Raw genomic sequence first — 18,752 nt, 5'->3', positions numbered from 1 at the left:
CCACCTGCTTTGTACCACGTTTGTGTTTGCTGCAGTATACATAGCAGATCTGGCTCTCTGGTTGTGGTGGTATGAGATGAGCTGTTTTGAACTGCTTTCAGAATTTCACAGAGGCTTCTTGAACAAAGTCACTGAGTCTGATCTTCTGCCCAGCTTCTGCTGCCTGACTAGTGGAAAAATTTAGCTCACATCTGAAATTAACTCCATTTTTAATTAACTCCTATGGTTTTCCTATATGATTTGCTAGGTAGATATTCTCTGTTGTGTGGAGCGATGTGACTGAATCAGAAAAAGAAGTCTTAACAATATTACAAGAGCTAGCTGTGTGTAAGGCCATGGACTACCCTAATATCCCAGAGCACATTTGCTCAAAAGTTTAAGAAATTCCTTTTCCTTATGCTGTTTCCTAAAAACACTTGACTTACTCTATCTCCTTTATGTAGATTCAGTTCAAATTAGTCACTTGGGCATCCTCCAAAAAGCAATGCAGCTTGTCTTTTCAAAACTTCTTGCTTCTGAATGGTTTTAAACTAACTCTAGTAATGAGTCTTTTGTGCTGTATCACCTTATGTTATCATTTTGTGAATCAAAGTGTTCTTTTCCCTAGCTCAGTTTCATGTCCCTTTATGGTTTGAGGACACAAAGCAGGTAACACTTTCTCTACCAATGCTTTCTGTGCATGAGGACAGCTGCTGTTATTTAGATATTACTTACAAGAAAAACAATTTAAGGTTCAAATCTCAATAGTTTAGAATCTTGATTAGGTGGAGAGGTTTAAATTATTTTCCCTATGCAAACCTAAGGAGAATATCAAAAACTGATTTTGGGGGTTATTTGAAATGGTTTTGGCTTGCTTGTGGAAGCAGGTGTCTGTTCCTGGTTTTACACTGAACTGGTGGTACTGGGCAGAGTTTGGGTTCACTCAGTCACTTATAGCATGACTCAGCAAAGCTTATCCATGCTTTTAAACACAAATAGTTTTTTCTGGGAATCAGCAAGACTCAAAGGCTGGAATTTAAAAAGAAATATATGTATCTTGTTGAAAAAGTGGCAAGGAAATCTTCCTATATTCTGATAATAATACACCTGCTACAAAACCTGTTTCTGTACCCACAATGGATCTCTTCAGGTGAGCACTTTGCTGCTCAAATAATTCTGGTTAACTAAAAACTGTTATTAGAGACAATCTTGTTGGACAAAAAGGTATTTTGAAAGTACATAGATTATGTTACAACTGCTGAAAAAGCTGTTTTCTGTAAAGAGAGTCAGCAAAACATATTGTCCCTAAAAGACAGGAAAAGCACCTGAATAACTAAGTGAACTTCTCAGGACTGGTTTTGGCAGTTGACTTTGTCGTACAAATCTGTGAGGTTGCAATGAGACATCTTTGACATCTTTTATCTAGTTTTAGAATTACTGCCTATATTACTGTCAATATTTAATTGACATTGAACATTGTTCCCATGAAACTTAGTCTTGTACAGTTATAGAGAGTTCATAATGCTATTATCTTCTTGAAAGCTGTGTGAAGTTCTAGTTATTGTGGTTTACTTTTTAGGATGGAGAAACTCAATAATTTTGTAGACTTACCTGATAAATCAATAAAATTCTCGTCTGAGTCATTCTTTAGGGAAAGTGTACTGTAAGTGCCTCTTGTCCAGCTGTAATTTAGTTGGGACACAGGAGTTTGAACTCTGACTCAGAAAAAAATTGCAAACTTGATTCTTAGGGCTTGAAGGGTTGGAGGTGCTGCTCTTGCCACATGTTTGAGGAAGAGGCACCTCGCAGAGAGCCCTGGCCTGGCATTGCATGGGAGCTTAGATGAGGTGAAGCACAGAGTGGTACAGCTTCAGGCCTTCCTCTAATACTTCTATTCCTGTAATATCCAGCTGGTTCCAGCATAGCAGAATCTGCCCTGCAGACAGGCCCAGCTCAGACAGGGTTCCTGTGTGTTCTGTCTTGGTCTTGTGTCCAAGAGGATTTCTCATTTCAGGGAGGCAGTACTCTCAGCTGACACATTTAACTCTGAGTTTCTTCCTCTTTGGCAGACCCTGGGATAGCAGATCACCAGAGGATAGATTTCTTCGTTTACATACAGAAAGAATCAGATATTTTAGCTTGAGTTTTGTACTGCTTACTTCTTGTTCTCTTAGAGTGAAGACTTTGTAAGGGTTACTTGATTGCTTCCCCTTGCAGATTGGGGTTTTTGCTTTTGCTTCAATTGGACATCTTTAGGGCTGTTTTAAACCAGGTGGCTGCATTGGGATGAACTGGACTTGACCACCAATGAGGATGTAATTTGAGCATAATTTTATTCTTTCTTACTGCATTTCCAAGTTTGATCTTTCTTTTTTTCAAGTAATTGAAATATAATGAAGGTCCCCTCATTATAACTGGAGCACTTAAAGGTGCTTGCAGCTCACAGTTTGCCTCCAGTGACTGTGGGTTGGTGGTGGTCATGCAAGGAACACTTGGATGTCAACATCTAAGTTAAGGGAGGTGGGTTCCCACAGTGGTTAGACTATGGAAATTCTACAGTGGAAGCATTGTCCAGGTTTGAATGAATGTAGTGACTCCACAGTGTTTTTTGCATAGTCCAGGTAGTTAGTTCCCTGTGCATTGCCAGTGACCTGTTTGCTTCTCCATAGATTTAAGAAAGGGTTGTGTGTGTATATATGTGTGTACATATATATACACACACATAGAAAATAGATTTTTTTTGCTATTTCTTTTTGTTGTACCCTTCACCTTGGGATATTTGTGCCTAAATGCTAACCTGCTGGAAATGAGTAGCTCACTGCACAGTGAACAAAGTGAGTAAGGCTCTATCCAGGCACAATATTCCTGCTACACTTAGTAAATATTTAATCTCCCAAGTAGAAGCATTGATCTCTGTTGAGACTGCAGTCTGCTAGGTAGGCAGGGAAGTGCAATTCACCATGTGTTTTGTTTGCTTCAAGTGTGAGAATTTCCGGGCTAGTAAGGACGTGTACCACAGCAGCTCCCTGTCAGACATGGTGTCAGCACCGCTCAGCCCCGGGCAGGACGACGTGTTCTGGAGCACGAGCCACAGCAAAGAGCAGCCCCCAAAGGTGGGTAAAACTCGGGGAGTTTGGCTCTCTTTGGGGGTTGATTGCACTGCACTGTGTCATATCCACCCTCTGCACTTCATGAAACTCTGAAAATCACGTTGCTTGTATGTGAACTGGGTGACACTAATCTAGAAAGAGAGATGCAAATTTACAGGGAGTTTGGTGGTGTGGGTTTATGTGTACGTGTATGTCGTGGTTTGACACTGGCCAAATGCCAGGCATCCACAAAAGCTGTTCACTCACCTTCTTTTCCTCTCAGCTGGGCAGAGGAGAGGGAAGAAAATTAACAAAGAGCTTATGAGTTGAGATGAGGACTGGGAGAAGACATTCTATGGGCAAAACAGGTTCAAGTTTACAGGTATAAAGTAAATTTATTATTAACAGAGTCAGAGGGGGATAATGAAAAGTAAAATAAGCCTTTAAAACACCTTTTTTCCCTTCAGCCCCTCCCTCCTTCCCACCAACAGTGCAGGGAGAGAGGGCAGAGGAGTTTTGGTCACTTGTGACCTGAGATGATCTTCAGTTTGCTCAGGAAGAGGAGTCTTTCCTCTGCTGTGCCGTGGGGTCCCTCCCACGGGCAGTCTTCCCAAAACTGTCGTGGCATGGGTCACCCCTCCACAGGGTGCTGTCCTCTAAGGACAGGCTGCTCTCGTTTGGAAGCAAGGGCTCTCTGTCTCTGGCAGCAGGGGCCCTCTCTCTCCATTCGGGTCTCTCACGGGCTCACAGCTTTCTCTGGCATCCTCCCACTCTGGCGTGAGCACTTTTCCCCTGGGCTGCGAGTGGATCTCTGCATCCCCCGTGGACTTCACGCACTACAGGGGGACAGTTTGTTTCACCACGCTCCTCACCATGGCCTGCACAGGAATCTCATCTGCGGCCTTTGGGGCAGCTCCTCCCGCTCCTTCTCCACTGACCTTGGTGCTGCCATGTTGTTTCCCTCACATGTCCTCACCTGCTGCTCTTCCCTGGCTGGAAGCAAAGCTGCTGCCCGTAGGTGCCATCGCCGAGTTCCAGCAGTTCCGAGATTGCTCCGGGCCCGCGCGGCACCGCAGGCTGACGCGGTTTCGGTCGGTGCCGGGTCCCTGGCCGCGGTTTCCCCGCTGCCGTGGTGTGGCAGCGGCGCTGCCGCCGCCTCTGTCGGGCAGGGCAGCGGGAAGGAGCCGCCGCTGCCGCCCCGGCCCTGCTGCCCAGCGGGGCTGCCGGGGGCGGCCGTGCGGGCCGGGCTCGCCGCAGCCGCACCGAGATGGCGGCGGCGGCGGCGGCGCAGCGCCGGGGCTGTGCCGGGATGGCCCCGGCGGGCACCTCCCGGCCGGACACGCTGCCCGGAGCTGCTCTGCTTTTCTGCTTAGAGCTGTCCTCACAGAGGCGTCACCAGCCTCTCTCACGGGCCAGCAGCATGTCCACCCTCAGAGCCACCAGAGATCGGCTCTGTCACACGTGGGGAAGCTTCCAGCAGCTCCTCACAGGAACCGCTGCTGTGGCAGCCCCGCTACCAAAAACCAGGCTGTGCCAAATCAACACAGTCTATAATATCTGCATACATACAATATCTGCAGGATGTTTGTTGCAGACACACCTCTTTTGTTGTACCAGGTATTTGTAGCAGCCTGTTGGTGAAAAGGTCTGGCTTGTTGTGGAAAAGCTTGTTAGTTTCTGTAATTGAGGTGCTGGTGTATTTCTCTTTCTAACAGAATTTCTAAGAACAACTCCAAGACTATTTGAGCAGGAATTCATATGCCCATGTGTGTATTTAGTTCATTACTTTGCAGTTGGGATGTGTATGTCCCATTCCCCAGCCTGTGGTAACAACATAAGGTAATCCACCATCGGGGGAAAGTTGCATTCAGTGACTGCAGGTGCCTTCACTGTCTTCTCTAAATATTGACCAAGAATGATACTGACTCTGAGGAAAGATGCAAACCTCTTTCTGTCTGCACCCTGATAGACTGTGTGGGCTGAGAGCAAACTGGAAACACCTGCTGCTGACTTGCAGCTTCCAGTGCTGATATCATGGAATACCTCCCCACAGGTCCCACTGAATTATTGTTCATTTCTGTTGGTTAGTCTTATTTTTTCATTGATACAGGATAACCATTAGGTTTATTTAAAAAATCTACAATATCAATAGCAGCCTTGACATGTCTGATTAAATCCTTAAGGTTCCAGAAAGGACAACCTCGAAATTTTACAGCAGGGATCAGCCTGGCCATCAGAGATGCCTTTCAAGGTAAGCTTTAAAGTGTCTTATGCTTATTCTAAAACTTAAGCTTACACTGTATACTTTATAAACATACACTGAGCTTATACTGTATTTTATGCTTAAAGAAAATTTTTAATGCTGCTTCATTGTCAGTAGGAAAACTGAAGTATCTGGCAGATGCTCTACCTTGGTGCCAGTGGCATTGGTTTCAGAGTCAGGTGTCTGGATGCTTTGGTGAGGGGGGTCTGGCCTCAACTCCTTGTACAGACACTTTTAATTACAGCATGTGCTGCTTGTTTTGCCTGATAGTAGCTTGAACAGGCAGCTTGTAGATGTATTGTGACAATTTTGGCAGTCTGCCCTTAAGGCTGGTGTACCTTTTTCATATCCCAGGAGAAACAATCAAGGATGTCTCGAGCTCAGCAGTAAAGGGCAGCCCCCACTGGATGTCTAATCAGGGAACAGAATGGGTTGGAGATACTGGAAAGCAAAGTAGATTTAGCTGAAATTGCAAAGTGATGTGCCGCATTGCTGATAAGTCAGAGTCAGAAACATCGTCTGAAGTAACTTTCAAGTGAAATCAAGCCCTAAATGCTCCCCACTTGGGAATTACAGGAGGCAAAGCAGAAGAGAAATGTATAAGTAATTGTCAGTGTTACAAATGAGTGACTTCTGGGACTCGGTTTCTGGTTGAGCCACTGGCTTGGCAACTTATTTTACTGTTCAATGCATTTCTTTCTCCACTGATAGGTGACTGCTGATGTATCTTCTAGGAAGGTAGTGCAGCAGTACTCATGAGTTGTAAAGCCCTGAGATTTTGGAATGAGGTTTAGTTGTAAAGCCATTCTTGACTCTGAAGAGTCCAAGGGAGATGTAATATAGAAGGATATTTTGTAATGACTTGGAAATCTATGTAGTCTCCCAGGATGACTGCCCAGAGGAAGCTGTCCCCTCCATCATCTCCTCTCACTCCTGGGTGGCCTCTTCTTGGAGCAGCAGTGAAGATAAACTTTGTTATCCAGAGTATGATGTCATACTGTAACAGCAGGAGCTCAGTCCTGTGGCTCAGGAGCTCTGTTCCAGTCTCGGTCCTGCACATCAGAGTCTCATCTGCTTGTTGTCTTTCTGTTCAGTACCACTCATCAGTCATCCCCCGGGGGACGTGCTCTGAAGCTGAACAGTAGCAGCAGCACTCCTGGCACCAAGCAGTGGGAGATGGGATCTCATCAGAGCAGCTGGTCAACCTCAGGTGATTCCTAAGTCAAAGATCCATCAGTCAGAATGTCCTAAACTCCTGTCACAATGAAATGGTCTTCTGCAGGGTGTCAAGTTCTGCATTGCAAATGGGATATGTCGTTTTAATGACATCCTCTGTGGAGAGGCTTTTGAAAGCCCTCTGGATTTTATGGTCCCATGTTCCTAAAATATAAGTACTTCCTCTTTTGAGTTAGAAAAGTAACTATGAATATATTTTCATATGGAAAATTTGAATTGCCTCAATTAAGAATTGGAAAAATATCATTTTTGTTGCAGTTAGTGACACAATTGAAATTCAGCAGAGCCAACATTCCAGAAATACAGATGTAATTCAGTACTGATATTCACTCTGGCAAATTCTGCTCTTTGCACTGCCCACTGATAAGATGATACAGTTGAGCAGTTGACGTACACTAATATTTCTGCACTCTAATAATGTACTGGCAAAAGGAAGCATAAATCTCTGTCTAGAGCACATTATTAAATATTTCTCCTGTATTCTTTTATGTACAGAAAAATAGTGGAATTGGGAAAAAAAAGGCAAAAGAAGTTAAAAGGAAGATAAAACTATCTGATTTAGGCAAAGTACAGCTTAGTAATTGCATTTGCTGTCACTGGTAGTGGAATGCAGCAGCTTGCTTGTGGTTGTGAAGTGTTTTGTGGTACAGATTCTGGTTCCTGAGGTTCTGACAGATGGGGATATGGAGAAGTGGACAGCTTTTTTCCTCTCTTGCTACTCCTGTGGGTGTTTCCTGTGGGTCAGCTGCAGGGCAGTTCTTGTGTAGCCCCTCACAAAGCTCTGGTGTGTCACAAGACCTTGCATCCAGGTTGGCCACTGAAGATTGGGAGCATGGGGAATCACACGTGCCCAAGTCGAAGCAGGGTGGATGCAAAAAATGTTCTGAAACCACCCCAGTAATCTTATGAGGTCATTTATTGTTATATTGAGGTTTACATTGTTAATTTAAAAGCCCTTGATAAATGAGAACAAATTGCTTATTTATTACACTTACACAATCAAACCAGTTTTGCTTTTACTAGCTACACAGAATAGGAAGCTTTTCTTCAAGTGAAATCCAAAGCACTCTTTAAATTACTTGGGTTTTGTTTCTTTTTGCTCTTATGTCATTTTGTGTTTGAATAACAGAATTGAACAACATGCAACAGCCCATCTCAGCTTTGCAAAGTCCATGTGATGTGTAACTCCTGTGCTATTTTGGCATGGGGAAACAAAAATCTCACTAGGAATGGAAAGAATAGAAAACCTCCCTTGTGGTTTAAACTGTCTCCTTGAGTTCTTAAGTGTCATTAAATTACAGCTAGTTCTGGCATACAGCATTTCAGATGGAGTTTGTTGCTTTCCCAAACCCACAGGGATAATGAACTGGAGGAAAGGGCTATAAATACTTTAAAGCTAATAGTTCTGCTGAGTTGCTTAGTTGCTTATTGACCAGTAAGGAATTGTGAATTTTGAAAGCTTTGCAAAATGGATGAAGACATGAAACCATTGTGACAAAACTAAATTACCAAATACAAATCTAATTTGTGTGAGCTTGAATTCTCCCCCTTAACTCACAAGGAGTCCTGTTGGTAACAGTGTGGTAGTCATGGGAGAAACTGCTGAAAAAGGCAAGTGTTGAGCTGGCCAGTGTGTCCCAGGGCAGGCTGAGGGGACAATGGCTTTCCCTCCTTTCCCTTGTGTCAGGGGTTGTGTGCAAAGCATCCCTTTAAGGCTTATCTTGCTTTTTCCAGTGCTGGCAGGCAGTGGGGGTCCACATTTCACAGGTAGATTTGTAGTTTAGTGCAGCTGTTTGCCCTCTCCCAGTTGGATTTAGCTTATCACTTTGGACTGTTAAACAAAACTGGTTTTGTGTAGCAGTTTTATGAAGGCCAAATCTTGGCAGCACCTCTCTCCCAGAGGTGTGTAGGGGGTCTCAGGCTCCTGAGCTTTCCTGTCTGCAGTCACAGGAAATAGCTGCCTGGCCCTTTCGTGCTGGAGTATGACCAGCAGCTGATGATGTGATGAGCTGTCTCTCCTCAAGAAGAGGATCAGAGGAAGGGATTAGGATGCCCTCACCTTTTCCCTTGCTCCCTTTCCATGGAACTGTGGCTGATGTGCAGTGGGAGTGTGTTGCCATAGTTTTGGTTTGCTTGTCTTACTCTTGCAGCATTAAAATGGACCAGTATCAATTTATGTAGGTAATATTGCAGCTTCTAGAACCACTGGGAAACAAGCAATGAGATTTTCCTTTGCAACAAAAAGAAAAGTTTGTCAGCAGAGACTGGTATCTGCTTTGGGTCGTAGCTATGTGTGCTTGTCTTGCTCTCACCTGCTGCATGTACACTTAAAAAAAGAAAATTTTGGATTTTTTTACCCCCAGGGAATCCAGGACTGACCAAGGCAGAGGATGTGTTGTCCCAGAACCATGTGCAGTTGCATCAGAAGCCTGAAAAAGTTTCTCATCCAGGCCAGATTGCAGTAGGTTCTTTTAAATCCTCTGATATTTTTGATTTGCTCACCATTTTCACCAGGGGGTCTGTCTGTGCAGACAGCTCTGTTCTGGTGTGTGAGTTTGCTGTCACTCATGAATCAGCCTGAGGGGTGTGTGGGGCTGGCTCAAGCTCAATGCTCTCAGTCCAGGTCTGACTTGTGTCCAGCTGACATCCTCAGCAGAGTGTCCAGTTTTGGCTCAGGTCACTTCCCTGTGTGAGATACCCACTTGTGGCAGACCAACAGAACCAGATCAGCTTCCTAGTAAAGCTTTTCTTGCTGTGGAAGTGACCCAAACTGTATGTGCTGGGACAGTAAAATACAGCAGGTGCTGTTTAACAATGGGTTCTTCAGCTGAGTTTTCTTTGCTCAGAGTCCAGGCTCCTTTGCCAAGGTGAAGGACAGTGCCAACTCCTTGTTAAAAGCAATAGAGTATTCCTCATCAAGTGATGAAGGCGGCAGCAGCAGCAGCAGCAGTGATGAAGATGACACAAACCACACAAGGTTGGCTTGATTATTATTATTAATAATAATAATAAGAAGAATATTGTTCTTGTTACACACTTCGGAATATCTAGAAAAAGCCAGCATGCCTAAATACTCCCCCTCCTTTGAAGTTACTATCACTCATTTGTGTCAGTTGTAATTAAGCAATTTAATTGCATTTTAATGAACTCCTGAGGGTAAATGTTTGCTCCATCGGATGTGCACAGGGTAGTAATGCACTTTGATGACTTGCTGCCCTGGGACAATGAGGAAATGTCTTGTTTTAACTGGATATACTGGGTAGTGCTCTCATAGGGATTAGTTCACATTGATCTACATTTACACAGAATTTTTGAAATAAAGAGGGGGAAACAAAACTGTAAAAACTGTATGCCTTCATGACAAATACAGGTTACAGCGGAGAAAACAAGGCAGATATGACTCTTGATTTCACATAGTCTCTTCACTCTGGGAGAAATAATTGCCGCTGAAAAGTTGATTTCTTCACCAGGGCTGTTCATAAAAAGGAGAGATGGTTTTGCAAAATGTGCTGTATTTTTAATACTGACATTCTGCATTTGCTGTGGCTTGTCCCACAGCTGATTTCACTTTAACTGTGTCTCTCTAGATTTCCAGTTTATCTTGCTGGTTTTGTAACTGACATCTTGTGGTGTTCTACCTTTCATGTAAAATGTGAATTCTGCTGAGAAATAGTGGAGCAAGAATAGCTTGTTACTCCAATAGAAGGGAGTCGGGGGTCACTTGGACCCCATGCTGTTAGGAACAACAAACGGAAGCATTTTTTTGTATTGCTGAATGAAACTTCTGATTTTCTTGCAAAGAGGCTTCAGTTTAATTCAGGTTCTTGGATTTACTTTGAAGTACACGGGGCCACAGAGCTCTCTGGGATAGGGCTCTTTCTCTTCTGACAGAATTACACGTGCAGTTTTGTCAGGTGTCAGGCAGAGATGGCCAGATTTGGAGCATTGTTGGCACGTTATTGAGTTGGGCTGGTACCAGTCCTTTCCCCTGTGCTGCTCTGAAGAGGTAGAATTTTTGTGCCTGCATATGCTCCTCATTTGCATTTCTGAAGTTCATTTTCAAAGCTGAAATATGGAGAAAGAATGTTTAAAATCTTGTAGCTTATTCAGAGCACCTGAAAGAGCTGACTTTTACTGTAATGCCTTTGTTTTCCTACTGATCCTCTTCCAAACCATCTTATTCTGATCTGTAAGAAGTTTTATTCACTCTAGGTCATAGAATTCATCCTAGACCTCAGAAAGACTCTACATAAAAATATGGATTTGCCCTGTAGCAATGACATTGTTGTGTAAGTGTTAGATTGCTGTGATCCTTGCATGCTGTATGATTTGAAGGAGTGGTATCATTGCCTTTGGAACTCTGCATTTGTTGTTTGCATCTCCTCTGTGTCTGAGATCCACCCATCCTCTGGAGAGGTGCAATTAGGATGCTCCTTGTCACGTTTACCTTCCTGTGCATGCAGCCACTACAAGAGCTCCTGTAAAATCATAGGTATAATATTGCTATTAACAGAGTCCCTTCACATTGGCTGAACACCATTTATAGTAAAAGATACTTCAGGAAGTATATCCTGATTGCTGCCAAGTAAAGAGCAAAAAGGATAGTGATCTGACTGAAAGGAGCAGCCAGTGTTCAAACTGCATATTCTGGCTGAAGTGAAGGGTTTGGGGGTATTTTGCTCTCTAGAGCATGTAGGATCTGAAGCCCCTTGCACTTTGGAGTGTTTCTGTTGGGCTACAGCTGAAGCACCTTGGGCCAAGTTTTAGTGGGCTACTGAAACCAAACTTTTCCTGTTCTTGCCTGGGCTGTGGCACAGCACCTGATGTCCACACTCCAGCTTTCTGGAGATGCCCAGTAGGACTACACTTGGGACATCTGCAAGAGAAGGAGCTTCCAATGTTCTTGGATAAATCCTGGTAATTCTTCCTCACACACTTAAGTATTTTGTCTTAAAGAAACAAAAAACACTGGCTTTTGTCAGTGTATAAGATCCACTGTCTTACCTCCTTGTTTAGAACATATATTCCATTGATATTAACTTCTACCTTATGGAAAGTGCTTCCTCCTCCAGTGCCTGCAGTATGCCCCTAAAACACTGAGTGTCCTGGGACTCATTTGTGTAGTTCAGTTTCCTCTCTTTGCTCTTCAACTGCTGTTTCCTACCATCATTTGGACAAGGTGGATGCAGGTGTGTGCTTGGCTAGGAATTACTTTCTCCCTCTTCTAAGTTGAATGTTGACATTATTTAAGATCAGCTGCTGTTTTGTTCCCTAAGAAGAACAGGTCCTGGCATTCACCACTGATTCTAATCCACATCTTGTCATTCCTTCTTAGTTTAGTGTGCAAATATTTACCCACTCACATAGAATGGGGAGACAATCCAAAACCAAAAAATAAACAAAAAGTGCCATAAAAACTTCTACTCCTACGCACCCATCTTAAATCAGTAGGTCTCTCACCAAACCTTCTTTGTTATTACATGGGGCATCATTTAAAAGAAAAAAAATACATTACAGTCTGCTACCAGTTGGCACATAGAACTGTAGAGCCCTTCACACTGTCTGAATCCAGTCAATTTTACAATTACTGGAAAGGAGGCAAAAATGTAATAGGCTTAAATGGATTGCAGTAAAAAAGATATGAGTATAAATAAATAAATGGGATAAATAAAACATTTCATGTGGAAGTGTGCAGAAATGGGGCCAAGACATGTTTGAAGCAGTTCCACTTGGGTGAAAAAGTTTAAAATGCAAAGATACCTCAGGCAGTGCAGGAAGCAGTGATGTACTGGGAATTCACAACAGACACTTGCCTTCTTCTCACTCTTGCTTTTGCTATCAGCTTTTGATCACTGTTGAGGATGGGATGCTGGGCTAGGGAGGCTCTTGGCCCCAGCCAGTCCAGCAGCTCTTGCTTTCTTCTGTCTCTCTGTGCACTGGGCAATGTTTTCTGGGTTTCCTTTTAAGGTGAGGAGGTCCATGTTACAGGGACTGATTCACAGGATGAAATTCCAGTGTAGCCTGTCCCAGTAGGCACTGGCAGAGAGGTCCCTGACAGCAGCACATGGCAGAGCAGCTGCTGCTCTCTCTGGAGAGCAGGGTGGCTCATAATTACACCCCACAGGGGAATATGTGACAGAAGCCAGAAGTTTTGAAGTAGGCACTTCCCAAATGACAGCTTAAGGGACTTGCCTGAGCTATGCAGTGTCTGAAAGATGATGGATGAAGTGCAGGGGGATGAAGGGGTGTTCTCTGTCAAGGTGGGGAGAGCTTCCTGCTGTGTGTGAGTGGTCCTCAGGCACAAACCCATTCAGGCAGATCCACAGACTAATCAGCTTGCTTTTGTACAAGAACCTTTGAGTGTAACTATTGAATGTTAATTATGTTCACATTTGAACATGGCTATGTGTAGTATTTTCCTTTTTTTAATTTTTTTTTTCCCTGAAGTAGTTCTGTTCATTAATTGGAGTTTGTTACCAGGCAACTGCTAAGCGGCAGAATTGCAGATTTCTCAAGGACAAGGGTACCAGATGGAATTGAACTGAAACCCCAAAGCACCGTGGCAGAACAGAAGGTAATTTGGCCATTTGTGAGGGGGTGGGTGCAGTGAAGGGGAGTCAGGTCATTAATGTCCATGATAAACACCATATCCATTACTTCTTGGGAGCATTCTCACTCTGAAGTCCTGCTCAGTCATTGCAAATTATAGCTATAAGCCTTGGAAAAAAAAAGTGTAGTTTCAGGTTTTGTGCTTCCTGTAGTAATGCTTACATTTAGGCACAAAATTGCAGTTCTTTATTTGTCCTTCTTAATGACCTGTAGTAGTTTCTGATGTCAAGGTATTTTGTGGAGGCACTGGACAAAAAGCACTGTTATTATTGTTGGTGTGCATCGTTGCTACTTTTAAAAAATCTTGACTTCTTTTTATTCCAGTTTAAAATGAACTACCTTCTACTGCTTAAAATATTATCAGAACAGGGGAAAAATACTTTATCTCTCCCTACTGGCTTAGGAAAAATTCTTGCCTTCTCATATGTCATGTTGTGGTTACTTCCAGCTGTAGTTTCTAGTAGAGGTTTCCAGTCATGTGGATTTTCCCCTGTGATAAATATCAGCACAGACAAGATGAAGAGAGACAAAGCAGAACAATGTTCTCTGTGGTTGAAAACAAGAAAAAATTACAGTAATAAGACTTGTACTTGGTGTCAGAGCCCTCTTTAGATATTACTGAGTGTATTCTTGCTTTACAGATAGGGAAAATAAATCACTGTGAAACTGCTGGTTTCTCCAGAGCTGTGGCAGGGTAAAAAAAGAAAAAGGAGTTTTCTTTACCTCTGGTGTCTCTAAACTTCAGACCAGAGTGGTGACCCTGCTGCCTGGGGAGGGAGTTCCACTTGGCTTTTGTCCCACCATCCTTGAGGAGGAAAGACTGCTTTGGAGAAAGAACTACAAACGGGGCATAAACCAGTACATCTGTTGTTGTGAAAACAGCCCAGAGTTTCCCCTTTCCCCTGATATCCAGGCTGCTTAAGGGAAGGGAGAATGCTGGGGTCGTTGAGGCCCACCCTGAGGATGATAGAGAGTTGAGGTTATGTGTTTTGGTGGGTTTGGAGGAAAGAGTGTGGGTGGGAGAGCAGGCAGATGGCTGACACCTCATAAATTTCTCTGCTGCTTTCTGGTCTTCTCCCCCTTCTCATGAAGCCTCCCATCCCTTCCTCTGAGCCCTTTTTCACCCACCAGCTACAGCCACTAAGTCTCCACATCATCTCCAGCATTGCTTTCCTTGTCCCATCAGCATGAGCAACTTTGAAGTGGTTATGGTGTACCAAACTGCCCGAGTGATTCAAATGGGGATTTGGTTTGGTTTTGTTCAGTTGAATGTGGCTGAAAACTGAACTAAAAAGCCCCATACTGGCTTGGTTCCTCAATCTCAAATACTGACTTGCATATTTTGGGATCAGTTTTTACATCTAAATTAAAACATAAAATGTATTCTCAGAAACCCACCTCTGAGTCCATAGATAATGCTGTCAGGGAAAGAGTTTGTGTGGTACCTCACTAAGTTCACAAGTATTTCCTTGGGATACTGTAAGGAGGTCTGCAGAATGTCACTATACTGGAAATGCTGATGCTGGGTCCTACTAAAGGTTCTCTTTCTGGAGTAAGGTTTCCTAATTCAAGAAATGGAAAGTAGCAATGAAGATAATGGTGAAGGGCTTCAAACTAAATGCAAGTCCAGAACCAAGGATTGCTTTCTTCTGTCTGCAGTGTGCCAAGGTCAGGTCTGAAATTTGTTAGCAAATAGTTTGACTTGGTATCTCTGAGGCTGAAGTTCCTTCTTTTTCTGTGGTTGATGTAAATGTAGATGAAGAATATTTGTGGAGTTCTTCAGGAGTAAACCCAGATTTGTTGTCTCGGATGTTTGCCGTACACTTTGGTATTTAATATTTGGTTTTAATTTTGCCATAGGGTTTGTCTTTAAACTATGGATGTGCTCATTACTTATCATCCTAATTAACTGGAGTTGCAGAGTGCATTGGAAAGAAACTAAATGTGGCGTTTATCTGTATGTTCTCATGCAGGATCAGATTTTAGGGAAACAAATTCCAAACACTCAAGAAGGCCTTTGGAGTGTAAACAACCAGAACTATCTCCTGCCAGATCTCCTCCAGCAAAGCCAAATTACAGACTCCTCTGTGAACCCGCCACAAGTGCCACTGACTTGCCAGGAACCTCAGAACAAACCTCTGACTAAGGTAAGAGATAAATTACAGATTGCCTGGATTGAGCTCCAGCCTTTTTAAGTTCCTCTAACCTGTCTTTTTTTACAATGAGGTTTTTGACTACATCCCTTCTTCCCTTTAAAAGTTTAATCTGGTATAGAAGATAAGAAATCTTGAGCTGCCTAACAGATTTCATTGTTTCACTTATTTTTCTCCATCTCCTTCTCTGCTCTCTTTCTTTCCTTGCTTTGTTTTTTCTCCCCTTTTGCACAAGCTAGAGGACTCATACCCTCTGCCCCTTGCCATGGCAGCATTCTGGTGTGCCTCTGCTCATTGTCCCTGGCTTTCTCCCACCCAAGCATCATGTGAGGGAGCACAGGGCAGCCCTAAGGGTTCTGACACTGCTGTGAGCACGGGCCTGTGGGAAGAGGTGTCATTTGAGGAAGGTAACAGCTCTGTCAGAGCTCTACAGGGTGTGTGCCCCAAGCACTGCCCTGAGGCAGCTCTTGTTTCTCATTGCAGAGCCCATGTGCTGAAAGCCCACCTGCCAAGAGCAGCACATCCTCCACAACATCCTTCACATCATTCATTGATCCAAGACTTCTGCCAATCACCCCTCCCACCAGTCCAGTAGGACCTTCCTGTAGTTCTCGTGAGTATGCTTTGCTTTTGCAGTAAAATGTTCCTCCTAGGTATTTCTTTTTTTTTTTTCTTTTATTTCTTTTTTTTTTTCCTCTTTTTTTTTTTTTAAGGTGTATAGAGGACTTACTGCTTGGAAATAAAATTCTGAGTAAAATCTCCTGAAACTCGCTTAGTAATCTCACATTACTGTGAATTTTCGTTTTACTGCTTCCGCCCTTCTTTCAGATGTGGTTTGCTGTGCTCTGCTGCTGTGTTACCACCATGCTTTCTCAGGAGTGCTTGAGGAATTTTCCAGATTTTTTTTTTTTTGCTATACAAAGCTCTCAGGGTGTTGTCTCACCCCTCTGGGGTTTCTTTTGTTCTACCATGAACAAGGTGATTCAGATATGAGCTGTAACCAAGCACTCACAGTTTCCACAAATGTGTGTATCTTTCATTCCAGCATCTAGTGCCAAACCTGAGCCTGTCAGGAGAGAAAATGCAAGGAAGGGCTCCGTTGTCAATGTCAATCCAACCAATATCCGCCCACAAAGTGACAGCCCAGAAATCCGTAAATACAAGAAGAAATTCAACTCCGAGGTCCTGTGTGCTGCTCTGTGGGGTAAGGTGGGAATTCTTGGGCAGGTGTGTGGAGGGAAGGCACAGCAGGAGTGGCTGGCAGTGTCTGCTAGGCAGATTTCACAGTTGTATTGCTGCTCTCCTGGCAGAGAGTGCTGGAATGGATCCCTGAGCTGATACCTTAAATGTCATTTACATGGCCCTACCTTCCCAGGGACAAGATGGCAAACATATGAAATACAGCTGCAAAGGACTTTGTGCATCAGAATGAGAAAATGTTTTCATCAAGCACCAAGTTGAAACCATGCTCATTGGGAGAGCCAAAAGTTGCAAATGTTTCAGCAGCTTTTGTGGTTCATGAGACTCATTTGAGCTGCACATGGGTACAGCTGATCACAGAGGCCCCGACCCAGGGGATATAATCCAAACAGTAAGCCTTTTGCTGTCATGTGTGTTAAGTACCCCAAAGATCCAAAGCATCTCAGGTATTTCCAAAGGCTTGTCTTGCTTAGGTCCTGCTGTCATTGCTTATTCTGAACATCACTGAACTATTGTTTAAACTTGCACACTTTTTACAGAGTCAACTTCATGTGGTGTAAAACCAAGATACAGCAGTCAGGTCACTCTCAGCAGCTGTAGACCTTGTCCCAGTCATACATTACCTAAATTCTTGAGTTGTTTTAACCATCTTTCTGCTTCAGAAGAGCAGATATATTCTATGGGATTCACCCACTCCTCACTTTTTGAGCCTGGAATGGCAAGTGAATTAAATAGATGGAATCTTATCCAAAGCAAATGTAGATTTCCAGTTTATAGCTTCACAGATTTTGTGTAATCTGGGTTTGTAGGAATTCAGAATTTTAAATGAAGAACAGAGTTGTGTGGTAAGGTGTGTAATTAAATGTGCATTGAGGCTGAAGAGCACCAGGTACTTGTCAGAGCACTGACAGTGGAGGAGGGTGCTTGTTACAGCAGGATACCTTATGCTCTGTCTTTAGAATCTGTTGATTAGAAACATAGATGTCATTCCAGCCAAACAAAATTTCTGACATTCTCTGATGTCAGCAACCCCATGGAGCCTTCTCTCCCTTAGCAGGAGCTGGATTTCAGATGGATTCACTTCTTAATTTGGCATTTGAAGACATTTTCCAAACAGAGACTGTTTTCAAACAAATCCTGCACCTCCTTAAAACACAGTGCTTCTTCCAACAAGTTTGGTGCCCCCATTATTTGAATGTTGTATCTGGTAAAAGAGAGTTTGGAGGGGAATTCTGTTGGTTTTTTTTTTTTTTTGTAGTTGATAGGGATACTTAGAATACTTAGTTGGGTCTCCTGTGTCACTACTATAATGGTGCTGGACTGGGACTTTTTTGCTGGTCACAAGTACTTACCAAGGTCACCTGAGTTCAGGTTCACAGAATATTTTCCTTTCTGTGAAATCAACATTGACTTCAGCACAACTACTCATCCTTCAAGTTCCATAGCTATACAGATGTTCTGCTGAGTAAAAATTCTAATGGTGATGACTTCTTGGAAGTCATCCACAGAGCAACAGAGGAATTATCAGGTTCCATTAAGTGAGATTAAATAAAAATTGGTTCTCAAAACAGTGAACATTCAGTAACCTCTAAATCATTAGGTGACTTATGCAGTATTTTTTTCATGTATCGACAGGGGTAAATTTATTGGTGGGAACAGAGAATGGATTGTGGCTGCTGGACAGGAGTGGGCAAGGAAGAGTTTATACACTGATTACGAGGAGACGGTTCCAGCAAATGGATGTTCTGGAAGGACTCAATGTGCTAATTACTATATCAGGTTGGTTCAGTGGCTAAAAGTATCTGACCCACGTTGGGGTTGGAGGCAATTAAAAAGAAGAATTAGGTTATAAACTAGGTTGAGGAATTTCCTCTTTCAGAAAATCACAGGACAGTTATTCTTGTTAATAGGAAAACTCTCCTGAATTTTTAACATTTACACTCCCATTCCAGAGTGGCTTTGGGACAATTCATTGCCTGGTTAATGTGTAAAATGGTTTGTGGGAAATACAGAGTGTTTCATATTCTTAAAATGGGCTGATTTTCTGCAAGCTGTAGTTTGTCACTTTTCTGGTTTCTATGGTGGGTGAGCATCTGTCTTAAGTGCAGTTCTATTAACATATCGTGATACAACCTCATCCTGTGTTCAACAAGAGGTTTGAGCAGTAACATGAGAGGAATCTGTATTGTGAAAGCATCAATAATAACATTAAGTGGGGGTTTT

General features: G+C 43.1%; 1 protein-coding gene across 2 annotated transcripts in view; it reads left to right on the top strand.

The window, feature by feature from the left end:
- Window positions 1-18,752, top strand: part of NRK (Nik related kinase) — a 90,409-nt gene that overhangs the window by 56,043 nt on the left and 15,614 nt on the right. For both annotated transcript variants that reach the window (XM_077786512.1, XM_031504785.2), the window contains exons 16-25: window positions 2,961-3,092; window positions 5,252-5,319; window positions 6,426-6,541; window positions 8,931-9,028; window positions 9,414-9,544; window positions 13,048-13,141; window positions 15,150-15,323; window positions 15,813-15,942; window positions 16,375-16,533; window positions 18,165-18,308. In XM_077786512.1, the coding sequence (XP_077642638.1) occupies window positions 2,961-3,092; window positions 5,252-5,319; window positions 6,426-6,541; window positions 8,931-9,028; window positions 9,414-9,544; window positions 13,048-13,141; window positions 15,150-15,323; window positions 15,813-15,942; window positions 16,375-16,533; window positions 18,165-18,308 (1,246 nt within the window). The remainder of the gene's footprint in view (window positions 1-2,960; window positions 3,093-5,251; window positions 5,320-6,425; window positions 6,542-8,930; window positions 9,029-9,413; window positions 9,545-13,047; window positions 13,142-15,149; window positions 15,324-15,812; window positions 15,943-16,374; window positions 16,534-18,164; window positions 18,309-18,752) is intronic.

Source organism: Lonchura striata, chromosome 14 (assembly GCF_046129695.1).
Source record: "Lonchura striata isolate bLonStr1 chromosome 14, bLonStr1.mat, whole genome shotgun sequence".
NCBI lineage: Eukaryota > Metazoa > Chordata > Aves > Passeriformes > Estrildidae > Lonchura > Lonchura striata.
Note: the sequence above shows the minus strand (reverse complement) of the source record. Positions and strands in the feature narration are given on the sequence as shown.